This window comes from Phytophthora infestans, genomic scaffold (genome assembly GCF_000142945.1).
Source record: "Phytophthora infestans T30-4 supercont1.5 genomic scaffold, whole genome shotgun sequence".
NCBI classification, from domain to species: domain Eukaryota; phylum Oomycota; class Peronosporomycetes; order Peronosporales; family Peronosporaceae; genus Phytophthora; species Phytophthora infestans.
This window is the reverse complement of record NW_003303754.1, coordinates 187,311-206,779: the sequence shown is the minus strand read 5'-3', so window position 1 is coordinate 206,779 and position 19,469 is coordinate 187,311. Positions and strand designations below refer to the sequence as shown.

Sequence of the window (19,469 nt, the reverse complement as noted above, 5' to 3'; positions counted from 1 at the left end):
GGTTGGTCGCCAGGAAACAAGCTACAATTGTGTAGATATGTGGCTAAAGTGGGGAAAATGAGCGTCTCGCAGAAGACAGCAAAAATTGTACTTGCTGTGATCTGAAGGTAAGCGGATACAGACTTGTAGTTTTCCACAACGTCTTTCACCTCCCTAGATAACTCTTCACCGCTTCCTTCTAAGACCTTAAGAGTAATTTCCTTGGACATTAGGAATAGGAAGGCTCCGGATGCGGCTAGAGCGGCGGCCACACATATCACGAAACGCTCTAGCCGTAAGCTCACTTCCACAATGGTGTTGCTATCTATCGAGAATTCGGGCTGCTGCATGGCTTCAGACCTTTCCTCAGGCGTCAAGCTGCGTAGTTTGTGGTCACAATTGGCGGAAGGGGGCGACATAGATGGCATGAGAACGGAACGAAGAGAAAGAAATATGAGGAGAAACGCGAGTGTGAGAAGCCACCGATGGGTAACAATGAGATCTTTTGCTGAACAGTTTTTCCATGCTTAGTAAGTAAAATCTGCCACAGTACATTTGTGCTGTTGCTACCGTTGTCTTGATGGGTTTATGAAACTTGAGCGATCGCCATATTTAAACAATCGCCATAATTGAGCAATCGCCAAATGCACTCAAAACTTAACTTTAAACTTACAGATAAATCTTCTTGGTTTGGTCGCGCTTGGCATGCAGCACGATCGCATCGACCACGTACTCGTTAAACAGGAGACAATCACCGTTCGCGAATCGCAACCGCTTCTTGTGCACCAAGTCCGGGTACAAGTCGTCCGTCAGAACCTGCACGTACTGAGCGGCCGGTGTCGTGTCTGGTGAAAGCTTAACACGCGGCGTCGGCAGATAAATGACACACAGCATCAGCAGCACGATGAAAATACATCCAGCCATCGTCACCAAAGCCGTCGCCGTAGGAACGTTCACTTCGATGTCCGTCGTAGCACGAACACTTGTGACGTTGCCGGAACCAGAGCCACTCGAGGCCATCGCAGCCGATAAAGCGAGACGTCGTCGTGACACGGCATCTGCAAACGACGTCGGTACTCCGCGCTGAACTAAGTAAAACAGAGCTGTCGAGTACATATCCAGAGATAGTTGATCGTCTAGGTAGAAATGGTTTGCTTGGAGGTGAGCCAGGTACGCATCCACCAGCGACTTACATCCAGACGAGCTTGGACGCACCAGCATGCCGTTTGATGATACCAGCCGATGCCACGACGTGAGAGCATCGATGTCCGGCCGAGTCATATCTGGTATTGTGGCTGGATGCAGCGTCACAAGGGCCACTGGGTGTGCCAAGTGCTGTGTGGCTAGCGCTTCTTTACCGACCAACAGAACACCGTCGCCTGTGGCGAAGGGCAGGCTCAGACCGAGACACCCGTCGTCGTCATCTGCACAGGCGGCGTCATGTCGAATATGCAGCGGACTCAGCTGCCACGTTATCTTGCCCACCGACAGTGTCAGCACCTCGTGTGGAGTTTGAGCTCCCTTCACTTCCTGCACAAACTGATTGGTACTACTGTAGACTAAGGCGGACGCCGCGTCCTTCTCGTACGAGGCGATAGACACGGCCGGCTGCAGGTGAAGTTGGTCCAAGGCGGTTGTTGACGTGGCGTAGACACAACCAGAAGCTCCACACAGTGTAGATCCCGTGATGTCCGCCTCAACCGGGACTGACATTGTCAGACTTGTAAACTGCACGTCCTCAGCCAGTTCACGGTGCTCCAGGCGTAACACTTGATCACCAACACGGTTGTTATCGGGAAGCGCTGTCTTCAGGTCACTCGCAACCACACGAATCAGCTCGTCGAATGACTGGGGAGTTGCTCCATCGACTGGATCGTTCGCTAGACCCAATCTGGTCATGCCCTGGTTGAAGGTCGAGTACAGCTCTGGAACATCCCAGTCGTCGGTGATCGCATACTTGTCACTGCTGGCCAGGTAGCCTCGTAGCGGAATCTCCACTGACCTGGTTGGCACCGTTCCTTGAGATGAAAGTAGAGCAGCGTTCCATGCGTGCGATTGGAAGCTGAAGCTCACGGAAGTGGTGTCCACGTCGTCGACCCACGCTCCCCACTGCTGTGCTGCGTCGTCCTTATTGTGTTCTGACCATTTGCAGGTATCTTCGAATGTGAACGGAGTTGTAGTTCCGGTTATAGATGATTGCAGGACTGAGTGAAGCACGTCAGCGTCCAAGTCTACAGTCCACGGCATTTCCATCTCTATTGTCATGCTTGTGAACTCATCCGAGACAGCGAGGTGGCGAGAAATTTGTCCCGCTTCGAAGGTGGTTTGACCTACATAAACACTCGTAAACCCGACGTTCATGAGGATAATGACAGTCTTGAGTCCCCAAAAGATGCTGCGTGCCTTGACGACCGAGTGCATGCGCGCTGGCTGGTCTCCAGGGTACAGACTGCAATTGTGCAGATACGTGGCCAGCGTGGGGAAGATTAGCGTCTCGCAGAAGACCTCAAAGACTTTACCGCCCGCGAACAGGATGTAACCGAAGAGGGTGTTGTAGTCTTCCACGACGGACGAGGCCTTGGCGGACAGCGTCTCGTTGGCTGCCAGTTTGTTCTCGTACACATAAATGAGGGTCTTCTTGTTGCTCGTGAGCAGCGCAAAGCCGAACGCGAAGATTAAAGCTGCCACTACACACAGCACGAAACGAGATAGCCGCAGACTCATGTCCACGATGGTGTTGCGGTCGGCAAGCGCGTTGGTGCGAGCCATGTCGTTCATCGTCGACTCAACTGGCGCGAAGCTGCGCTGTAAGTCATCGCCGGAAGTGGGCAAAGAGACCACCATAAAGCTGCTCGAGTGCGTTGTGGAGCAGTTCGTCTTGTTGGTCGAAGAGGAGATGCCGGAGCTAACATCAGACCGAAGCCCTCTCGGATTCCGAGTCGGAGCTTCTCCATGTTGGTCCATCGTGGAAGTGGCACCAATCCCTTGGACAGTGATATCGTTTATTTTACTTTCTTATAATAAATAAGAGGAGCAGTATTTTAAATGTAGTACATGTACTGTACAGTAGTAGCTCAGATGCCTGTAAAATAACTTAGAAGCCAGTTGTTGTGCCACGCTATTATAATATAGATCATAGCCAAATCGTATTCGGTATTAATATGACGCCCATCTCACTCCGTCTTACAAAATTCAAGCTAAAGTAACGTCTGGCCGCATGAGCAGCAGGAAGCGACCTTCGGGTGCGCCGGCGGGGCCTCTGCAGACGCACCAGTCGCTCAGAGCGCAAGCGGAAGCGAAGTACGAACTGCAAGTGGCCGAGCGGCGGCAACTGGAGCAGGACCGCATGTCATCGTATACAGACGACGCCTTCGAGTGCGAATCGCCACACGCCATACTGGCCAGCAGTCGCGGGGTGCGACCAGAGCAGCGCAGTGATCTACAGACGACGTCCCCGTGCCTGGTGGTGGACAATATCGGCCGCCTGCGGGTGGATAGCGTAAGCGACAGCGACGCCCACGACGAAGTAGCGTATGGGGAATTGGCTCAGCCGCGACCCGAGATCATTCTGCGATGGAAGCGGTTTGCTGTGCTCGTAGTGCTCACAGCCGCTGTCATGTCAGCAATCGCTGCGTGGCTGCGCGAGGGTTTCGTGGTGGATAAGAGCGTTCCTGTGGGTACTGCTGATAGCAAAGTGGACACGGTCAACTCGTACATCGGTCTCATCATGGGCTTCATCGAGTCTATCGTGGGCCTCGGCGTGGAAGAAATCTTCCCCGTCTTCATCGTGTACCTGCACAATTTAAGATGGTACCCAGGCGACGACCCGGCGACTAAGAAGCAGAGCAAGTTCAAAAAGTTCGCGCTTACAATCTTCATCCCTGCTGTCATGATGGCCGTGGGCAGTTCACTTTCGGCTGTGCAGGCCAACCAGAAGGATGACAACTCAACAATCAGCAATAACAACTCAACCACGGCAACAAGATTTTTGATGCAGGATGGAACGGAGCTGGGAGGTGCAGGACTGGGCGACACCATCTTGAAATCGGCGTTGGCACGAAAGGTGGATCCCATGCAGCCATTGGAAATGTCGAGGTGCAGCTCTACAGGAGAAGACCAGTTCGCTACAAAGATTTTACTATCTACAACCCCGAAGGCTGTTTTCGGCTTCCCTCTGCGTAAGTGGGGTGTCGAGTTCGGGAATGGATGGTCGCGTGAAGAAGCGACGAAGCGCTTCGAGATCTCTCACCCTGGTGCTGCCGATCCTGCGAGTGACGCGCAGCTGAGTGAGGTCATGTCACTAGCCACGGCGTACGAGCTGTGGGTGCAAGGGAAAGCGGTTTTGTCGAAGAGTGTGAGGGCTAGTAGCAACCGTCCATCTACCACGCCGCCTTCAAACATGGACGAGTTTCTGGATGATGTCATGAGCTCACTACTTGACATGGGATTGCCTTTGGCGGAGATTGCTACTGTAGACGCTTCCTTCGAGACGCGGACACAGAGCTCTTTAATGGATATCCATGTCATGACGTTGTCATTGCCGCTTCGCAACCCGAGCAACGCCTCGGTCGTTTGTGGCGAAACCAATTGTGCGCTGCTGGAGACACAACTAAATCTTAAGCAAAATCTGCCACGCAAGCAGATTGGAATGGCTCAAATGAACACCTCCAACACGGCATTCCTATATGGTTTTACGACTGTGACTGGCGTTGAAAGTGAGGCCGCTGTAGCGACACGCTCGTTGGTGCTGTCGCTCGGCCGTTTATCATGGCGTTTCGATCATGCTGCATACAAGTGCGACTTATGGACGTCATCCGAAGAAGGCTGTGAGGTACTGTACCACCAGCTTGGTGACGGTGATCGCCACTTGGTACTGCCCAAACAGCTGCTCCCATCTCAACTCCAAAGTGGCAGTGCAAGATCTCCCGTCTCTCTTGTTCAGCTCTTAGAGCCCAAAGTAAGAGTTGTCCCCGGACAAACGTCGTCGTTTGCGACATTGGAGCACTTAGAGTCGTGGCCACGGGACAGCACGCACAAGTGCTCGTCAACGGTGGATACGTATCTCCAGTACGTCGACAGCAACCATTTCTACATGAATGGCAATCTGGTGGATACGATGACAGCATCTGCGCTGCTGTTTATTTTCCAAAACGCTCGAGTATTGGATCACGCACCAGGCATGGACATCATGATGACACAAAGACGACTTGTTGATACCTCACAACGACGGGTAAAGGTTTTTTTGACAAATACCAAGGTAGGCAACGTGTGTACGTGGACGGGGTGTGGCGTGCTGTTGCTCTTGACAGTCTTGGTCCTCGTGTTGCCCAACGAGCGGGCTCGACTTTCACCACCGCGTGGAGGCAATGCACGTGCTGAGAGATTCGTGGCAGTGCAGACGGAACAGATTTACCCCAATCTAATCTATAAGAAGCGCTTCCTGATCGGCAAGACTGGTGAGGAGATCAAATTCGGCGAGTTTGCCGTCGAGTCGGTCGGACTGCACCACAAGATGGAAGAAGACGAGCAGATCTACATTTGAGTTGCTAATTGTAGTAAATAGAGAAATTGTTAATGCGTAATTTCACCTGGAGGCTGCAGGGAAATTGTAGTTGAAAAGCTTGTTGCAGAGGCATTGCGAAAGCGCGGCCAAACCGACGACTCCATCAATGACAGTGGTGCCAGCCTCGTTCATTGCTTACGCTAAAAATATGTTGACCACAATGCGAGCGATTTTTTTAAAGCTGTGCGCCAACATTCCCAGTGTGTAGAGAATAAGATCGCGTCATCAGTTACATGTACATACATGTATGTGGTAAACAGAAGCGAAACGGTGATGATTGCCGCACTCGAGTGCTAAATCAGTCTTGTGACCGACGCCAGCAACTCATGTAGCATTTTTTAAATCTCCTCCAACTAGCAAGGTCGACAACAGCAAATTTAGCTCATCGTTTATCATGGCGTCCAAGCTCTTCTCTGCAGTGAAACTTGGTGGCAAGAAGGCCCCGACCCAATTGAAACACCGCGTGGTGATGGCACCCATGACCCGTCAGCGTACGGGGAACGACGGGGTACCTGGAAATGCCGTAGCCGAGTTCTATAGACAACGCGCTACTGATGGTGGCTTACTGATCTCGGAGGCCACCAACATTAGTGCCTACGCTCGCGGTTACTACGGAGCTCCAGGTCTTTACACGCCGGAGCAAGTAGAAGGCTGGAAGGCCGTGACATCCGCAGTGCACGACAAAGGTGGCAAGATCTTCAACCAGTTGTGGCACACAGGCCGCATCAGTCACCCCTTGAACCTTCCGAACGGAGCCCAACCTGTCTCGGCTAGCGCGACGAACATGGAGGGCGTGCAGAGTCTCGCCACCACTATCGAGGGTCGTTTGCCTCACCCGAACCCCCGAGCTCTCGAGGTCAGTGAGATCCCAGGCATCGTCGATGACTACAAGCGTGCAGCCGAAAACGCTTTGGAGGCAGGCTTCGACGGTGTGGAGCTTCACGCCACGAACGGTTACTTGCTGGAGCAGTTTCTGCTGAACGGAACGAACCAGCGTGTCGAAAGTTGACACTTGGAGGAAGGAGGGTTGCGGAGAGGCGGAAAGGCGCTTGTACTCGTCGTGGTGTTTTGGAAAGTGATTGAGCTGGTGGGTCTTTAAAATGCAAAACTAACTGACACTACATGCAGACGGAGTCCCCTTTGACCGAGCCGCCTGCCCAAGCCTTCTCATCGCTCACGTCGAAATACCCACGTCGCTCCCATTGATGTCGCTAGTGCTGGAGCCACTCTGTCGCCCGTGTTCATCCTGTGTCCACTTGACACAGTGGGCCAACGAGTAGTACGTACCAGATTCTCCCTGATGACACTAGATCTGTTCGTCGATGTCAACGACGTTGACGCTCCAACACTCCCACTCGACGAACGGCGAGACGGTCACGAAAGTACTGGAACTTGGTTGCTCCCAGAGCCTTGGTGAAGTGGTCGGCGATCATCTCCGCAGTGGGGCAGTACTCGATACGAATGTGGTCCTCCTTCACCTTCTCACGAAGCCAGTGATACTTCGTGTCGATGTGGCGCGAGCGTTGCGTCACGGCCTTGCTCTCCGCCAGGTGTTGGGCCCCTTGGTTGTCTTCGAACACAGTGATCTGGTCAACTTCCAGTCCCAAATCCTTTAAGACCAAGTTGATCCCAATACACTCCTGGACACCGCTCCCCATCGCAATGTACTCAGCCTCGGTGGAGGACAGCGTCACCATCGACTGCTTCTTCGATCCCCACTCGATCAGGCAGCCGTCGTAGAAGATAGCGTACCCCGTCGCCGACTTAGCATTGCGCTCCACTGCGAATGCAGCGTCGCAGTATACAACGAGTCCTTTTACAGCACTGCTCTTGTATACCAGCCTAAAATCTTGAGTGTTGCGCAGGTACCGAAAGACGTGCTCCACACCGTGCTTGAGGCAGTCGGTCGGAGTCTCGATCTCTTGAGCAAGAGTCCGCTCCGCAGTAGCCATATCCGGTCTCGTGTTTACCGTCAGATAAAGCAGCGCTCCGATGGCAGGACGGGGACGAAAGTTGATCACCTCCTGCGCCTTGAAGAGTTGATCACGAAAACGTTCCTCCATCGGAGTGCGTGCTGGCATCGTTTTATCCATGTTGAACCGCTCGAGGATTGACTTCGCATACTTCTGCTGCCCGATAGTCACTTCGTCACCACTTGGTGACCACTGCAGCTCCAATCCAAGGAAGTAGCTGGCATCCTCGAAGTCGTTCACGTCGTATGTCGTTTCCATAGCAGCCTTGAACGAGGCCAGGTCCTCATCGTGCGTTGCGAACACCAACATGTCGTCAACGTAAACGAGTATTATCATCAGATTGTCGTCATCCGCGCTGCCCTTTGAGAACAGGCAGTAGTCGGCTTCTCCTTGATAGAAGCCTTGACTCTCCAGAAAGAGACGCAGGTTCTCGTACCAGGATCTTGACGCTTGCTTTAGCCCGTAGAGTGCCTTGCGCAGACGCCATACGTGTTCATCAGCATTCTTGTAGCCTTCAGCTGGTTCCAGGTAGATCTCTTCGTCCAAGGCTGAGTTGAGGAACGCGGCCTTCACATCCAACTGCATGCGCTTCATGCGTCTCGTCACCACAATGACCAGCACAAGACGAAGAGTGCTGTGGCGCACGACCGGGCTGAACGTCTCAGTGTAGTCCACTCCGAACCGCTGGCTGTACCCCTTAGCGACGACACGTGCTTTGTACTTGTCCAAGCTGCCATCCGCAAGAGTTTTCTTTTTGAACACCCATTTTGACTTCACAGCAGTGCGGATTGGAGGCAATGGTACTTCTTCGAACGTCCCATTGTCCAGAAGACTCTGGATCTCGTCGTCCATTGCACGCTCCCACTCGCTTCGATCATCAGACGCGTCGACTTCTTCAATGTTGAGCGGCTCAACACCCAGAGCCCAATTCGTAATGTCACTTGGTGTTAGCTTGCTGTAGATGTAGCCGTCTCGAACACTCCTACCATCAACTGCTGCAGGAATAACACGCTCTTCAACCATCGCGCAGACCTCCTCCATGGACAAGTGCGACTCGTCGTAGTCCAGCTTGCGCTGACTTGGCCTCGGGATCCTGCTGGACTTGCGAACAGGATTCTTTGCCTTCTCTAGACGTGGATCACCTCGAAGCCGGGCTTGCATACGAGCGGCTCCCACTGGTTGAGAACTCCCACTCGTTGGTTGATCCGGTGTTTCCAAATTGCTGCTTACTGCGCTCGGTGTCGGCGCCATTGCCACGTCCTCCTCACCGGGTGTGGCCATGGACACATCTTGCTTTTCTTCTTCTACTGTCTCGAGACGTGAAAAAAGCGTGCTGATAACCGCATCCAACTGCAAGAGATCCAGCTGCGAGCTTATCGTGATCTCGTCTCCATCTTCGGCAGGAAGGAACTGGTCTTCGTAGAATACAACGGTGCGCGCCGTGATTGCTTCACCAGTCCCATGGTGCGGAATGTACACCAAGTACGCACCACCTGTAGCATACCCGATGAAGATGCCGTTGCGTGTCTTGGAGTCCAGCTTCTTACGGTGCTCCTTCGAAACCAGTGCTTGCGCCTTACATCCAAAGACTCTCAAGTTGCTGATGTCAGGAGCTTTCCCAAACAAGGCCTCCATCGGCGTCTTCCCATCAAGCAACTTCGTTGGACAGCGATTCCGCACATACCCAGCGCACACGACTGCGTCAGCCCAGTACACAGTTGGCAAGTTGGCTCCAAGCATCATGGACCGAGCCATCTCGACAATTACGCGATTGCCACGCTCGACCTTCCCATTCTGCTGTGGACTGTACGGAGTCGAGAACTCCTGTACAATGTCGTTCTTCTCACAATAGGCAGCAAACACACCACCTGTGTACTCTGCAGCGTTGTCTGACTTGACGAACGCCACACGATATGTCGGAGCATACGCCTTCATCTTCGCGATGCAGTCCTTGATAGCATCCAGTTGAGCTTGAGAGCTCTTCACACGAAGTGGATACACCATATCTAGATGAAATGGCTCCACAACAACGTTTGCCATACCAGTAAAACCTTCACGAGACGTCACCTGCATTGGCCCCACGTAGTCGATTGCGAGCAGGATCTGGTTTTTCTTGAGGACGCGATTGTCCTTTGCCGCAAATGGCTTTTGTGACAGCTTGCCACTCACGCACGTTGGGCACGCTTGCTTCACAGCACCTTTCAATGGTACCCCCAGCTCTCCCAGAGGCTGTTGAACACTTTGCACATTTAAGTGTCCAAAGCGGCGATGCCACGTCTCCACATGAGGCGCTTCGCTCGTCATCATCGCGACATCTTCGACGGGCTTGCTGGCAGCATCCAGCACGTACATTTGGTTGTGTGCTCTCGATGCTTGTATGGTCACTCCATTCGACGCGCGAATAGCGCAACCAACTCCCTTAAACTCCACCGTCATCCCGCGACGCGATGCCGCCCCAACAGACACGAGGTTGCGGGCTAGTCCCTTCACAAATAGGACATCTTGGAGGACGCATACCTCTTTCCCGTTCTGGTACAGTGGTGCTTGCCCCATGGCGGTTGCCACCACGCTGTCACCGGACGCAACTGTGAGCACACGAGGCTCTGCCAGCTCACGCGCCCCCACCAAGTTGTCAGCATGTCCTGTCATGTGGCTCGTGGCCCCGCTGTCCACGATCCACTCTCGCTTGCACTCGTCGGTCACATCGTGGACCGAGAACGCCACACTAGCGGCCTCGCCGCCCTTGCCCTTCGGTGGCACTCGCTCCTTCGAGCAGTCTCGCGCGAAGTGCCCCATTTCTTGGCAGCTGTAACACTTGACCTTGGTCATGTCACGTTTATTCTTCCCCTTCTTGCCAGCCACTTGTTCAGCAGAGAAGGCTCCATTCGATGCATTCGACTTACCACTGCCATTCGTCGAGCGACGATTCTTCTGCTGGTCTCGACGAATTGCCTCAGCTTGGCACCGCGTCACCATCGCCTCGAATGTCTGGCACATCTCGAGAACGCCGACAAAACCGTTCCACGCAGGTCCCAGACTCTGCATGAAGTTCTGGCGCTTCTCTTCGTCCGCCAAGTACACACGCTGCTCTTGGAGGTCCCCAATCACCCTCTTGGTGGTCTTGATGTGCTCCGTCATGGAGTCACCATCAGCGAGGTACAGACTCATGTACTCTCGTTTCGCAGCACCGACGCTGGAACTACACTTCACGTTGTAGGTCAGCCGCAGGTGGCGCGGCATGGCCAGCGGGTGATCAAACAGATACACCTCCGCTGCCAGTTTCTCCGTCAGCGCCGACAGGATGATCGATGACGCCCTCTTCAGCCGCATGACTTGTTCATGTAGTGGTGTTCTCGGAGCCACCGTCCCGGACGTTCCAGCGGCGACAGCCGCATCGTACACCTTCAGCGCTTCAGCCTCCGCTGCAAGCCCGTCAGCCGGTGGCGCATCCTTCTCGACGTCAGCCCAGAGTCCCTTGATCTCGAGGACCAGCTTCACCTAGGCGCCCCACGCTGGGAACCCAGTACCGTTGAACTGCTTCAGCTTCGTCGCGAACGCCGTAGCCGTATTTGCGGACGTCATAACCTGTCGGAAGTTGACACTTGGAGGAAGGAGGGTTGCGGAGAGGCGGAAAGGCGCTTGTACTCGTCATGGTGTTTTGGAAAGTGATGGAGCTGGTGGGTCTTTAAAATGCAAAACTAACTGACACTACATGCAGACGGAGTCCCCTTTGACCGAGCCGCCTGCCCAAGCCTTCTCATCGCTCACGTCGAAATACCCACGTCGCTCCCATTGATGTCGCTAATGCTGGAGCCACTCTGTCGCCCGTGTTCATCGCACTGTGACCTGTGTCCACTTGACACAGTGAGTACGTACCAGATTCTCCCTGATGACACTAGATCTGTTCGTCGATGTCAACGACGTTGACGCTCCAACACAAAAAACACCCATGCTGACAGTTCGGCAGCATATCAGCTCTACAAATGTAATCGTGGATGTACCTCAGCAGCCAAAACAAAAATTGGTTATGTTTTCTACCGGTTACTTATGAGAGCCCCGGGGTCCCATCCGGACCCCGGGGTCCCGCCAAATGTTTCAATTGGACATTGTTTGTTTGCTACTTAAGTGTGATGCCAGATAAATTTGAGTAACGGGGCAGCTCCAACGCCAGTCATGTTAGCAGCCACACAGCACTGCGTTGACATTTGCAGCTGAAAGCGAGCTAGTGAAGGCAGCTCGAACGTTACTGGAGCGTGGAGCTCACGTGAACTCTTGCGGAGTAGATTCGGCGCCTTTGACGACCGCATCACAGAGAGGTCATGCGAAAAGATTAAACTGCGGATAAAACACAGCTTAACGGTCACAGAGTAACGCAAAAGACAGCGATGGCGACTCTGCGCGAAGCAGTGTACATCGGTCATCAGAGTGCGCTCGGATATTAATTCAGAGAGACTCGAGTTTAGCTATTGACGGCGGTTCAGCGAGTCCTTGTTGATGTTGTTTCCTTGCTGCATCGGGTCGATAGTGTAACCAAGTCAAAGTGGACTCCTTTGTTGTTGGCAGTGAGTCGTGGTCGTGAAGTTTTTCGTAACGAAAGAGGCCAGCTTAGTGTGGAGGAACGACGATGGCCGAAACGCTGCAGGTGTGCCAAAACTGAACAACCCGATCGACATTTTAGATATTCTTAAACCCGAGGACCCTGAGAAGACATGCACACCATCCAGCACTAAAAATCAGCGAATCAACTTAGCAGTCTGATTGTTCTTGCAAATAAAGCGGTATGAGAATGTTGCAATTGTAGCGGTAGTTACTTTCACTTGACTTTTAATACCGAGGGCACACAAAAGTCAGCCCTAAGTAATCTTGTCCATGTAGAAGTTGTAGTTTTTAGCTATCCATCTCATCCAAATAACGTCAGCTCCCCGGTAGTCGTCTGAGACCTTAAACACATGGGTAAAAATGCCCGCCGGAGCAGCTTTTTCTTCGTACCATCTCGCAAACAGCCAATCTTTGTACAATGTGGCCTTGTCCGAGTCTGGACCGTGCATGAGCTTTGCAATCCACATCGCGAGCTTGCTGTCACCGAAGCCATCCCGCAACACTGTGAGCTCGTCCTTTACATGTAGGGGGTTCTTACGGTTGAACACGAAAATATATCCTCGCAGCGCTTCCAGTTTCGAATCGATCATAGCTGGAGTCGGATCGTGGCTGATTTTTAGCATCGCAAAGATGTCATCAGCAGACTTGTCCGCGTGCAACCAATTTTTGAATTGCTGGCTCTGCAGCTGTGATGCGATTTTTATCGATCTTTGGCCTTCGTCGCACGTACAAGCGCTTCGGCCAACGCCTTTTCTCCGTATCTCGTCGAGAGCATATTGACTAACGACACTTGCCTGTCAGGATTCTTCTTGTTGAACATGTCCACATACCTTCTCATAAGCGGTAGGTTTGGGCTGCCAAGAGCTTTACTCAAACCTTGGTTAAGCTTCAGACTCGCAAATGCGTCGTCAACAGGTTTTCACGTGGACAACCAAGTTCTTAAAATCACGGCATTAGCGACTTTTGATATTTTTGTCCTCACCGGCGACGCAATCTTGTTCCAGCCCGGGATTCCTCTATCTTCGTTGACCATTGTCGGGGGTGTTTGAGCCCCAAACAGCCTCTTGGAATCCGAAACAGAGACACATACAAGAAGAAAAATGATAGCGATTGGACTGATGTAGTGGCTCATTTTGAAGCAAACTAGTGACGCTTAAAAAGAGATAGAACAATGAAGAACTGCTTTCATTTCGTGGAGGTGGCAGGTTTATTGTTTACGGACGGGCGTCATCGAATAACTTGTCTTCTATTTAACATGAGCGGCTATTACCGAATTGATATAAAAAGAGTATGAATTTTATAACGATAGGCTACTACTGTAGTACAGTATTAGCGGCACCAAAACTAAAAAAAACTACATTTTTTCGGTGAGCCCAGCGTAGCTACGCCATCAAATGAAATTGTTCTTACTAAAAGCGATTAAAGTAATTGTACATTTTACTTTCAAAAAGTAATTTTTACCCAGGGTATTTTACAAAACCTATAATACCGGTACGCGGAGCTAACGTTTTATGTTCAGTTCCAACGTGGTCAATCGGTTAGATGATGTTCTCGATGACACGGTAATATGGCGCCTCGAGTGCTTCTTTCAGTGCATCCAGTGGCCATTCTCCACGTTCGTGTCTCGTTAGTAGCGACAGTGCGTCTTCTTCCTGGCAGCAGCCACGAACGCTTGGTGCTTCAATTCTCGCGGCACACGCTCTTCCTGCGTTGGCTTTGTCTCTAAGTACTACAAAGCTGAAGGATTCTCCACAACAAGAGCTTTCTTAAATGCTTGAAAAACGGCCATGGAGAATGTGCTGACCGTCATAGAGCGACGTCATCATGTCCACATGATTGCTACATGCTGCACCGGCGAAACTTTCACCCATTGCTTCAGCAGAAATGCGGTGATAGTCATATAGATGCTCCTCGACCTCCAAGTTGCCGTTAGATGCTGCAATGACGAAGGCTTTGCAGATCATCTCAGTGGGGATACAGAGCTCCTGGTAGCGACTGTGGTAGTTGATGTTACTTTCTTCACCTTCAGTAGCCTTTTCGAATGCTGTTATAATTGCTTTGTCAGAAATACGTTCGTGTGCTTTGTTTGTTGCGTCTAGAAATGCTCGGCGTGTCATGTATACGAATATCACTGTGTCGAAGTGAACAACCCCGACAAGTCTCGCAGCAGCCTCGAAGGCGTTATCAAGAGACTCGGCAGTGATTAGACCAGTGGTGAGCAGGAGCTCAACGACATTAGTCTTGCCGTAAGTTGCAGCGCTCAAGAACGCGGGGTTAACCCCTTGGACGCGGAGGTGTGACACGAATAGGCTAAGAAAAATGCTTTTACCCTCCCGGAGGGTATAAGAAAATAACTTCGTTAAAATATGATATAATTAATTCAAGGTTAAAAATGCACTTTCTTAGCAACGAATGTGGCTAACCTCCTTGGTAATTATTCCGCAGAAGGGGATGGTGTGATCAGCGGATTTAAAATTCTCCAATCAACTGTTTCCTGGTCATTCTATGCAAGCTCTAAATTTGGAGACAACCACAGCACACGCATCACAGACAAACATCTCCCTCCTTCCCCCAACTAGACCCCAAGCAGCGGTGCAAACTATAGCGGCATAGTGGCAGTAACTGGATGGCCAAGCGAGAGCTAACAGAGGCGAACGCATGTGCAGGTACGGTGCCAATAAATGGTTGAGATTGTGAAGGTACGTGTATTGACAAGGTTAGCTACGGGTTGGCAAGACTACGGTCCCGAATGTGACTCTCCTTTGGCGAAAACTCACCGTTCTGCCACAGGATATGCCATATCTCGTTTGCTGGATGCCCTCGGACTTTGTTGCAAAGCGTCACCACACCCTTCTTGTCCTCCAAACACTTTGGGCAATAGAATGTCGATGTCCCCCCACGCCGCTTACCTTCAGGCTTGTAGCAGGAGCAGACTTTACACTGGCGCTGTCTCAGCCTCTGGACACCGTTGTTCATGCGCGTATCTGGCGTTTGAACTAGTACATGCCCGCCATGTACAGTAACTTGTTCAGTAACTGTTTTTAGTCGGTCGAGATAATCTGGTTGTCTCTGTAAATGCTGTCTGTGTTTGCAGGATAAGTTGCTTGTGCATTCTTGCCAAGAACACGTAATGCGACATCTTCTTCTTGCTCTGTTCCTCCTACAACAGCGAATGTACAATGTACGCGTTCACCATGGCCATGTCTAATAGCCCAAGGAAGAGACTCTTGTAGTATTTCTGAAATCTGGTATACAGAACAGCATAAATTAGAGACCATAAGTTGACATTGTCAGGGTAGCATTTACCTTGCTGCATATTGCATAGAGTACGACTGAAGTCGCAATTGATCATAGCGATCAACACCACCCATGAAGCGCTGGTATTCTGCAACAATCCCCGGGCATGGAACAGTGCTCTGCTCTCCGTTCTTTTCACGGCGCTGAACACTCGTCAGTCGTCATAGCTGTTCCAACTTGGGATGCCAGGAAGTAAACCGATCTGTTATCAGCCCAGCCCAGTGCCACTAGACCCGGATTGCTTTTAGCGATCGCCATTTTGAAGGAGCCCCTTGTAAAGTTTGCTGGTCGCTTCTTGAAAGGAAATTCAACCCCTTTGCACCACCCTTTTCGATTCTTTTCTATAGTCCCAACGAAATTGAAGCCCATAGTCCACAGTTGTTGCGCTAGCGGTACAGAAGTATAAAACCGATCTGCAACCACGATACGCCTTCCTTGGTAAGGGAGTCCACGGAAAACACTCGCAATATTTCGTATGACAGCCGCCGGGCCGCTCTTTGTGTCCATCGATTGAGCACCCTCCTTGTCCTTCTTTCGCCCAACGTCGACTTCAACTCGGTCATGCATCAAATAATGTACTCTAAGTCAGCATAGATTCAATAATTTATCGTGACTATGTCAGCATTACCTTTTGCAGTAGCCCGACTCGGCGCAGCACGTCATACGCACTTGGTTCCCCACTTATGCGGCTTGTCCTTCATGTACATGCGTGTCGGATTGTGCCGATTGAACGAAGGTAACATACCTTCATCAACAGCCACTCTTGAACCCCTCCTTGAATGTGATTTCCACCGTTGCCAACACCGAACGAGTTCTCCAGACCCTATCACTAGAAGCCGCAGGATCTTCGTTGTCAGTAAAATGCAGAAATCTGGTAATGAGCCGAAAACGGTCTCGAGACATAGCTTTTCCAAATGTTCCTGCAGGAATTAGGCCATCCTCGGCCATATTCCAGTGCATCTCAAACGACTCTCGAGGACTCAAGGCATGGGCCAACATCAGCCCAACCCATTGAACAACTTCGTGCGGCAGAATCTTATCAAATTTCATCAGGCGCTTTCTCAGTTTTTCTCTACTCTTGTGAAGCCGGTGCATCACCTTCCCTTCTTGCTGTACCATTTTCTCGAGGCGTGCTTCAAGCGTTTGCTTCCAATACCGGTTGGATTCGCTTGCAACATGCCGCCACAACGATTTGGGCAGGAAAAAGTAGAAGAGGTCGATAGGTGACTGTGAAGCAGCTATGACGCCTTTTGAGGGTTCAAAGTACACCGTCGTACATGTTGTCTACACCAGCATCATTAGTGACAGGCGTTGTTGTATCGTCCGGTAGAACAGTCCAGCCATCTTGTGCCATGGCAGCAAGTTGAGTGGTGTCATAAATCTCAGACGACCCTGTCAGCATAATGTCAATTAGATAAACTCTCCTTGGCTCCACAACAAAAAACCACACACCTTGAACGCGCAACCGCATATAATCAATTTCAGCTGGCTTCATACGGCCGATCATACGACTGACCTCTTCTGCGACTGACTCGTTTGCATCTTCACTCTCGCTGGAATCTTCATCCACAAATGTTTCAGCGGCCTCCACCAAATCATCACTCCCTTCTCCGTCCGAATCTAGAAAATCTTCACCTTCTCTCAATACGAGGTTTGGATCAGTGGCTTCCATCACCGCGAATTCGATTCCTCGAAATTGAGACGAACTGACTGTTGCAGGCGGAATCGTCACTCCGTCGTCGTCTCGGGTCGTGTCGCCAGTATCACCTTCAGACTCAAAATCATCCCCATCACTCTCATCGAAAACGTACTCACTGTTTTTGCCATCGCTGCTACCGGCGATGACTGAATCCACATCACCATCCATATATCCGACTAGAGATTTATTGGCATCATCAATAGCTACAATAACCCACACTTGGAATTAGCAAACATATTCGTCAGCATATTAAAAAATCAGCAATGCTATACCTGGAGGGTCAGTATTAGCAGATGCTACCAAGTCAGCATTAACGTTTTCTGTATACACACCACGTCAGCGTATGAACAAGTCAGCATAAAAACAGTCGACTATACCTGTCGTGTCAGCGTTAGCTTGTCCTCCGTTGTCAGCATTATCTAAAAATCATTACGACAGTGTCAGCTTAGCATAACGTCAGCATATTATCGGGTTCTTATACCATTCTTGTCAGCGCTCATGGAGCCAGGTTCTTGATTTGTCTGAGGGGGATCTGCACGAAGTCCATCGTTTGCTACAAATACCCAGTTAGATCTTTATAGGCACCAGCACTGAAACGAAGCGGTACCTTGGGCGTTTTCGCCTCCCCACACTCTACCGAACGACGAGAGCTCTCGACGGCGATCTGCTGCTTCTTTGTCAAGCTGCTTCTTCGTCATCTTCTTCGTCTTCGTTGTAGAAGGCTTTGCAGTCTTCTGCTCGGTAGATGTCTGTTTCACGCGTTTCTTCGCCGGCGCTTTACCTGACGCAGGAGCATCTCTCTTTGGTGCAGTTGCAGCCTCGATTTCGGGCTGATCAGGCACTGGAGTGGGAGAGTCTCACGCAGCAGCACCTATAGTGCTTTGGACTAAATTTCAATACAAACAGTAAGTCACTTTTGTAAACACATAGTAACAGCAAGATACTACTTACCCGCTTGAGAAGGCGGGCGCACCCATACGTTCGCGATATTAAGCCGCGCGCACAGCTCTGTATCGCGACGCACATACGCCAGTAGTTCATCCTCGCCGTTGAAATAGTTCGTGCCGCGTTTACCTCCCCTAACTTTGCTTCCTGGTTTCAGGTAGTTGTGACTACACGCATTTATGCAAGTTAGTACATTACTGTGGTGCAACAAAGTAGACAAAAAGGTAACGTACTGGATCTGGATGCCGGCTGCAGGCTTCCACGTCCAACCCTCCTTTCGTAGAAGTGGCCATACTGACTTGAAATCCATAAAGTAAGTCATTCTTGCGCTTGACGTGGCAAAAACGAAGAATGAGTGGCTTGGCGCGAAAGCGGCAAAGGAAACCAAAATTTATATTTTCCAAAATATGAGAGTCTGCTCTCTACGCGCGGTACATCAAGCCACCTGTTTCATGAACCAATTAAATTGTTGGATTTGTACACGTGGACCAATAACAGTCGATCAATTTATGGGAAGGGGCGTGGATACGCTTTTGCGGATTTCGTGGCATAGTGAATCTAAGTAATTGTTATGCTGTTCTGAACAGCATAAGACCATATTACAACCCTCCGCGTCCAAGGGGTTAACTGGAGCGAAGAGGCTTCCTCTGTCATACAAATACTTGACGGCGCTCAAATGGCCACCTTCTGCCAGTTTGACGAACATTTTGGTCCCGCCGGTTTTCTTTCTGTAGGCGTCAAACACTCTCTTGGTGAGTAAGAGCTGGTTTGTATCCACCGCCGCTGCAAAGGCGAGTACCAGATCCAAGGAGAAATGCTAAGAAGGAGCAGATATTCCACCACTACCGTGTGGCGACCAGTGATTGCTCGGGCCAGAGCTGCCATCGCTTGTTATCGTACTTTTTATCTTGCGGACGCTGCACCATGTACTGCACCACATTCAGATGGCCATTTGCCGCTGCGGTACTCAACACAGCTCGAGCTGTTGTATGCGCTTACTTCCGTTCGATATCATCCCGTAAGTAAGTTACGTTTAGTTCGTTTTGGTTTAATAGAAACGCTGTCATCTCGAGGTGTCCCGCGCAGCGGCTACCGCTGCCCTACTAAATTAGTAGGGCACCAGCAGCCTGTTGACAACGTTTTGATGGCCCTTGGTAGCGGCAGCAATGAGCTGCCTCGAGACGTCGCAAATGAATCGTCTCAAGAGCCGGGTTTGGCACGACTCGTGTGCAGTGAGAGCTGCATCCATGATGGCTGAATTGGGCCCCATCAAGAATCGGTCGATAGGCTTCATGACAGAGCTGCGACTTTAGCGGAGTACGTAACGCCCTTGAGCCTCTACGCTTGAGGGCTGACTCGCATTAGAGAGCGCGTCCTGAGCGCCGTCACGTGCTCGCTTAGAAGTTCGACTCAT

General features: G+C 51.1%; 3 protein-coding genes across 3 annotated transcripts; 1 reads left to right on the top strand and 2 right to left on the bottom strand.

Annotated features, from left to right (window-relative positions):
* Positions 1-648: 648 nt before the first annotated feature.
* PITG_04028 (uncharacterized protein) lies at positions 649-2,823 on the bottom strand (the record flags this gene model as incomplete). The annotated part of the gene is made up of 1 exon (XM_002905699.1): positions 649-2,823. The coding sequence occupies one exon, from the start codon at positions 2,821-2,823 to the stop codon at positions 649-651; it is 2,175 nt and encodes a 724-aa protein (XP_002905745.1).
* A 352-nt stretch (positions 2,824-3,175) lies between these two features.
* Positions 3,176-5,521, top strand: PITG_04027 (uncharacterized protein; the record flags this gene model as incomplete). The annotated part of the gene is made up of 1 exon (XM_002905698.1): positions 3,176-5,521. One exon carries the CDS (start codon positions 3,197-3,199, stop codon positions 5,519-5,521), a length of 2,325 nt encoding a protein of 774 aa, XP_002905744.1.
* Positions 5,522-13,880: 8,359 nt separating this feature from the next.
* PITG_04026 (uncharacterized protein) lies at positions 13,881-14,914 on the bottom strand (the record flags this gene model as incomplete). The annotated part of the gene is made up of 2 exons (XM_002905697.1): positions 13,881-14,424; positions 14,892-14,914. The coding sequence occupies 2 exons, from the start codon at positions 14,912-14,914 to the stop codon at positions 13,881-13,883; spliced, it is 567 nt and encodes a 188-aa protein (XP_002905743.1).
* Between the last annotated feature and the right edge of the window lie 4,555 nt (positions 14,915-19,469).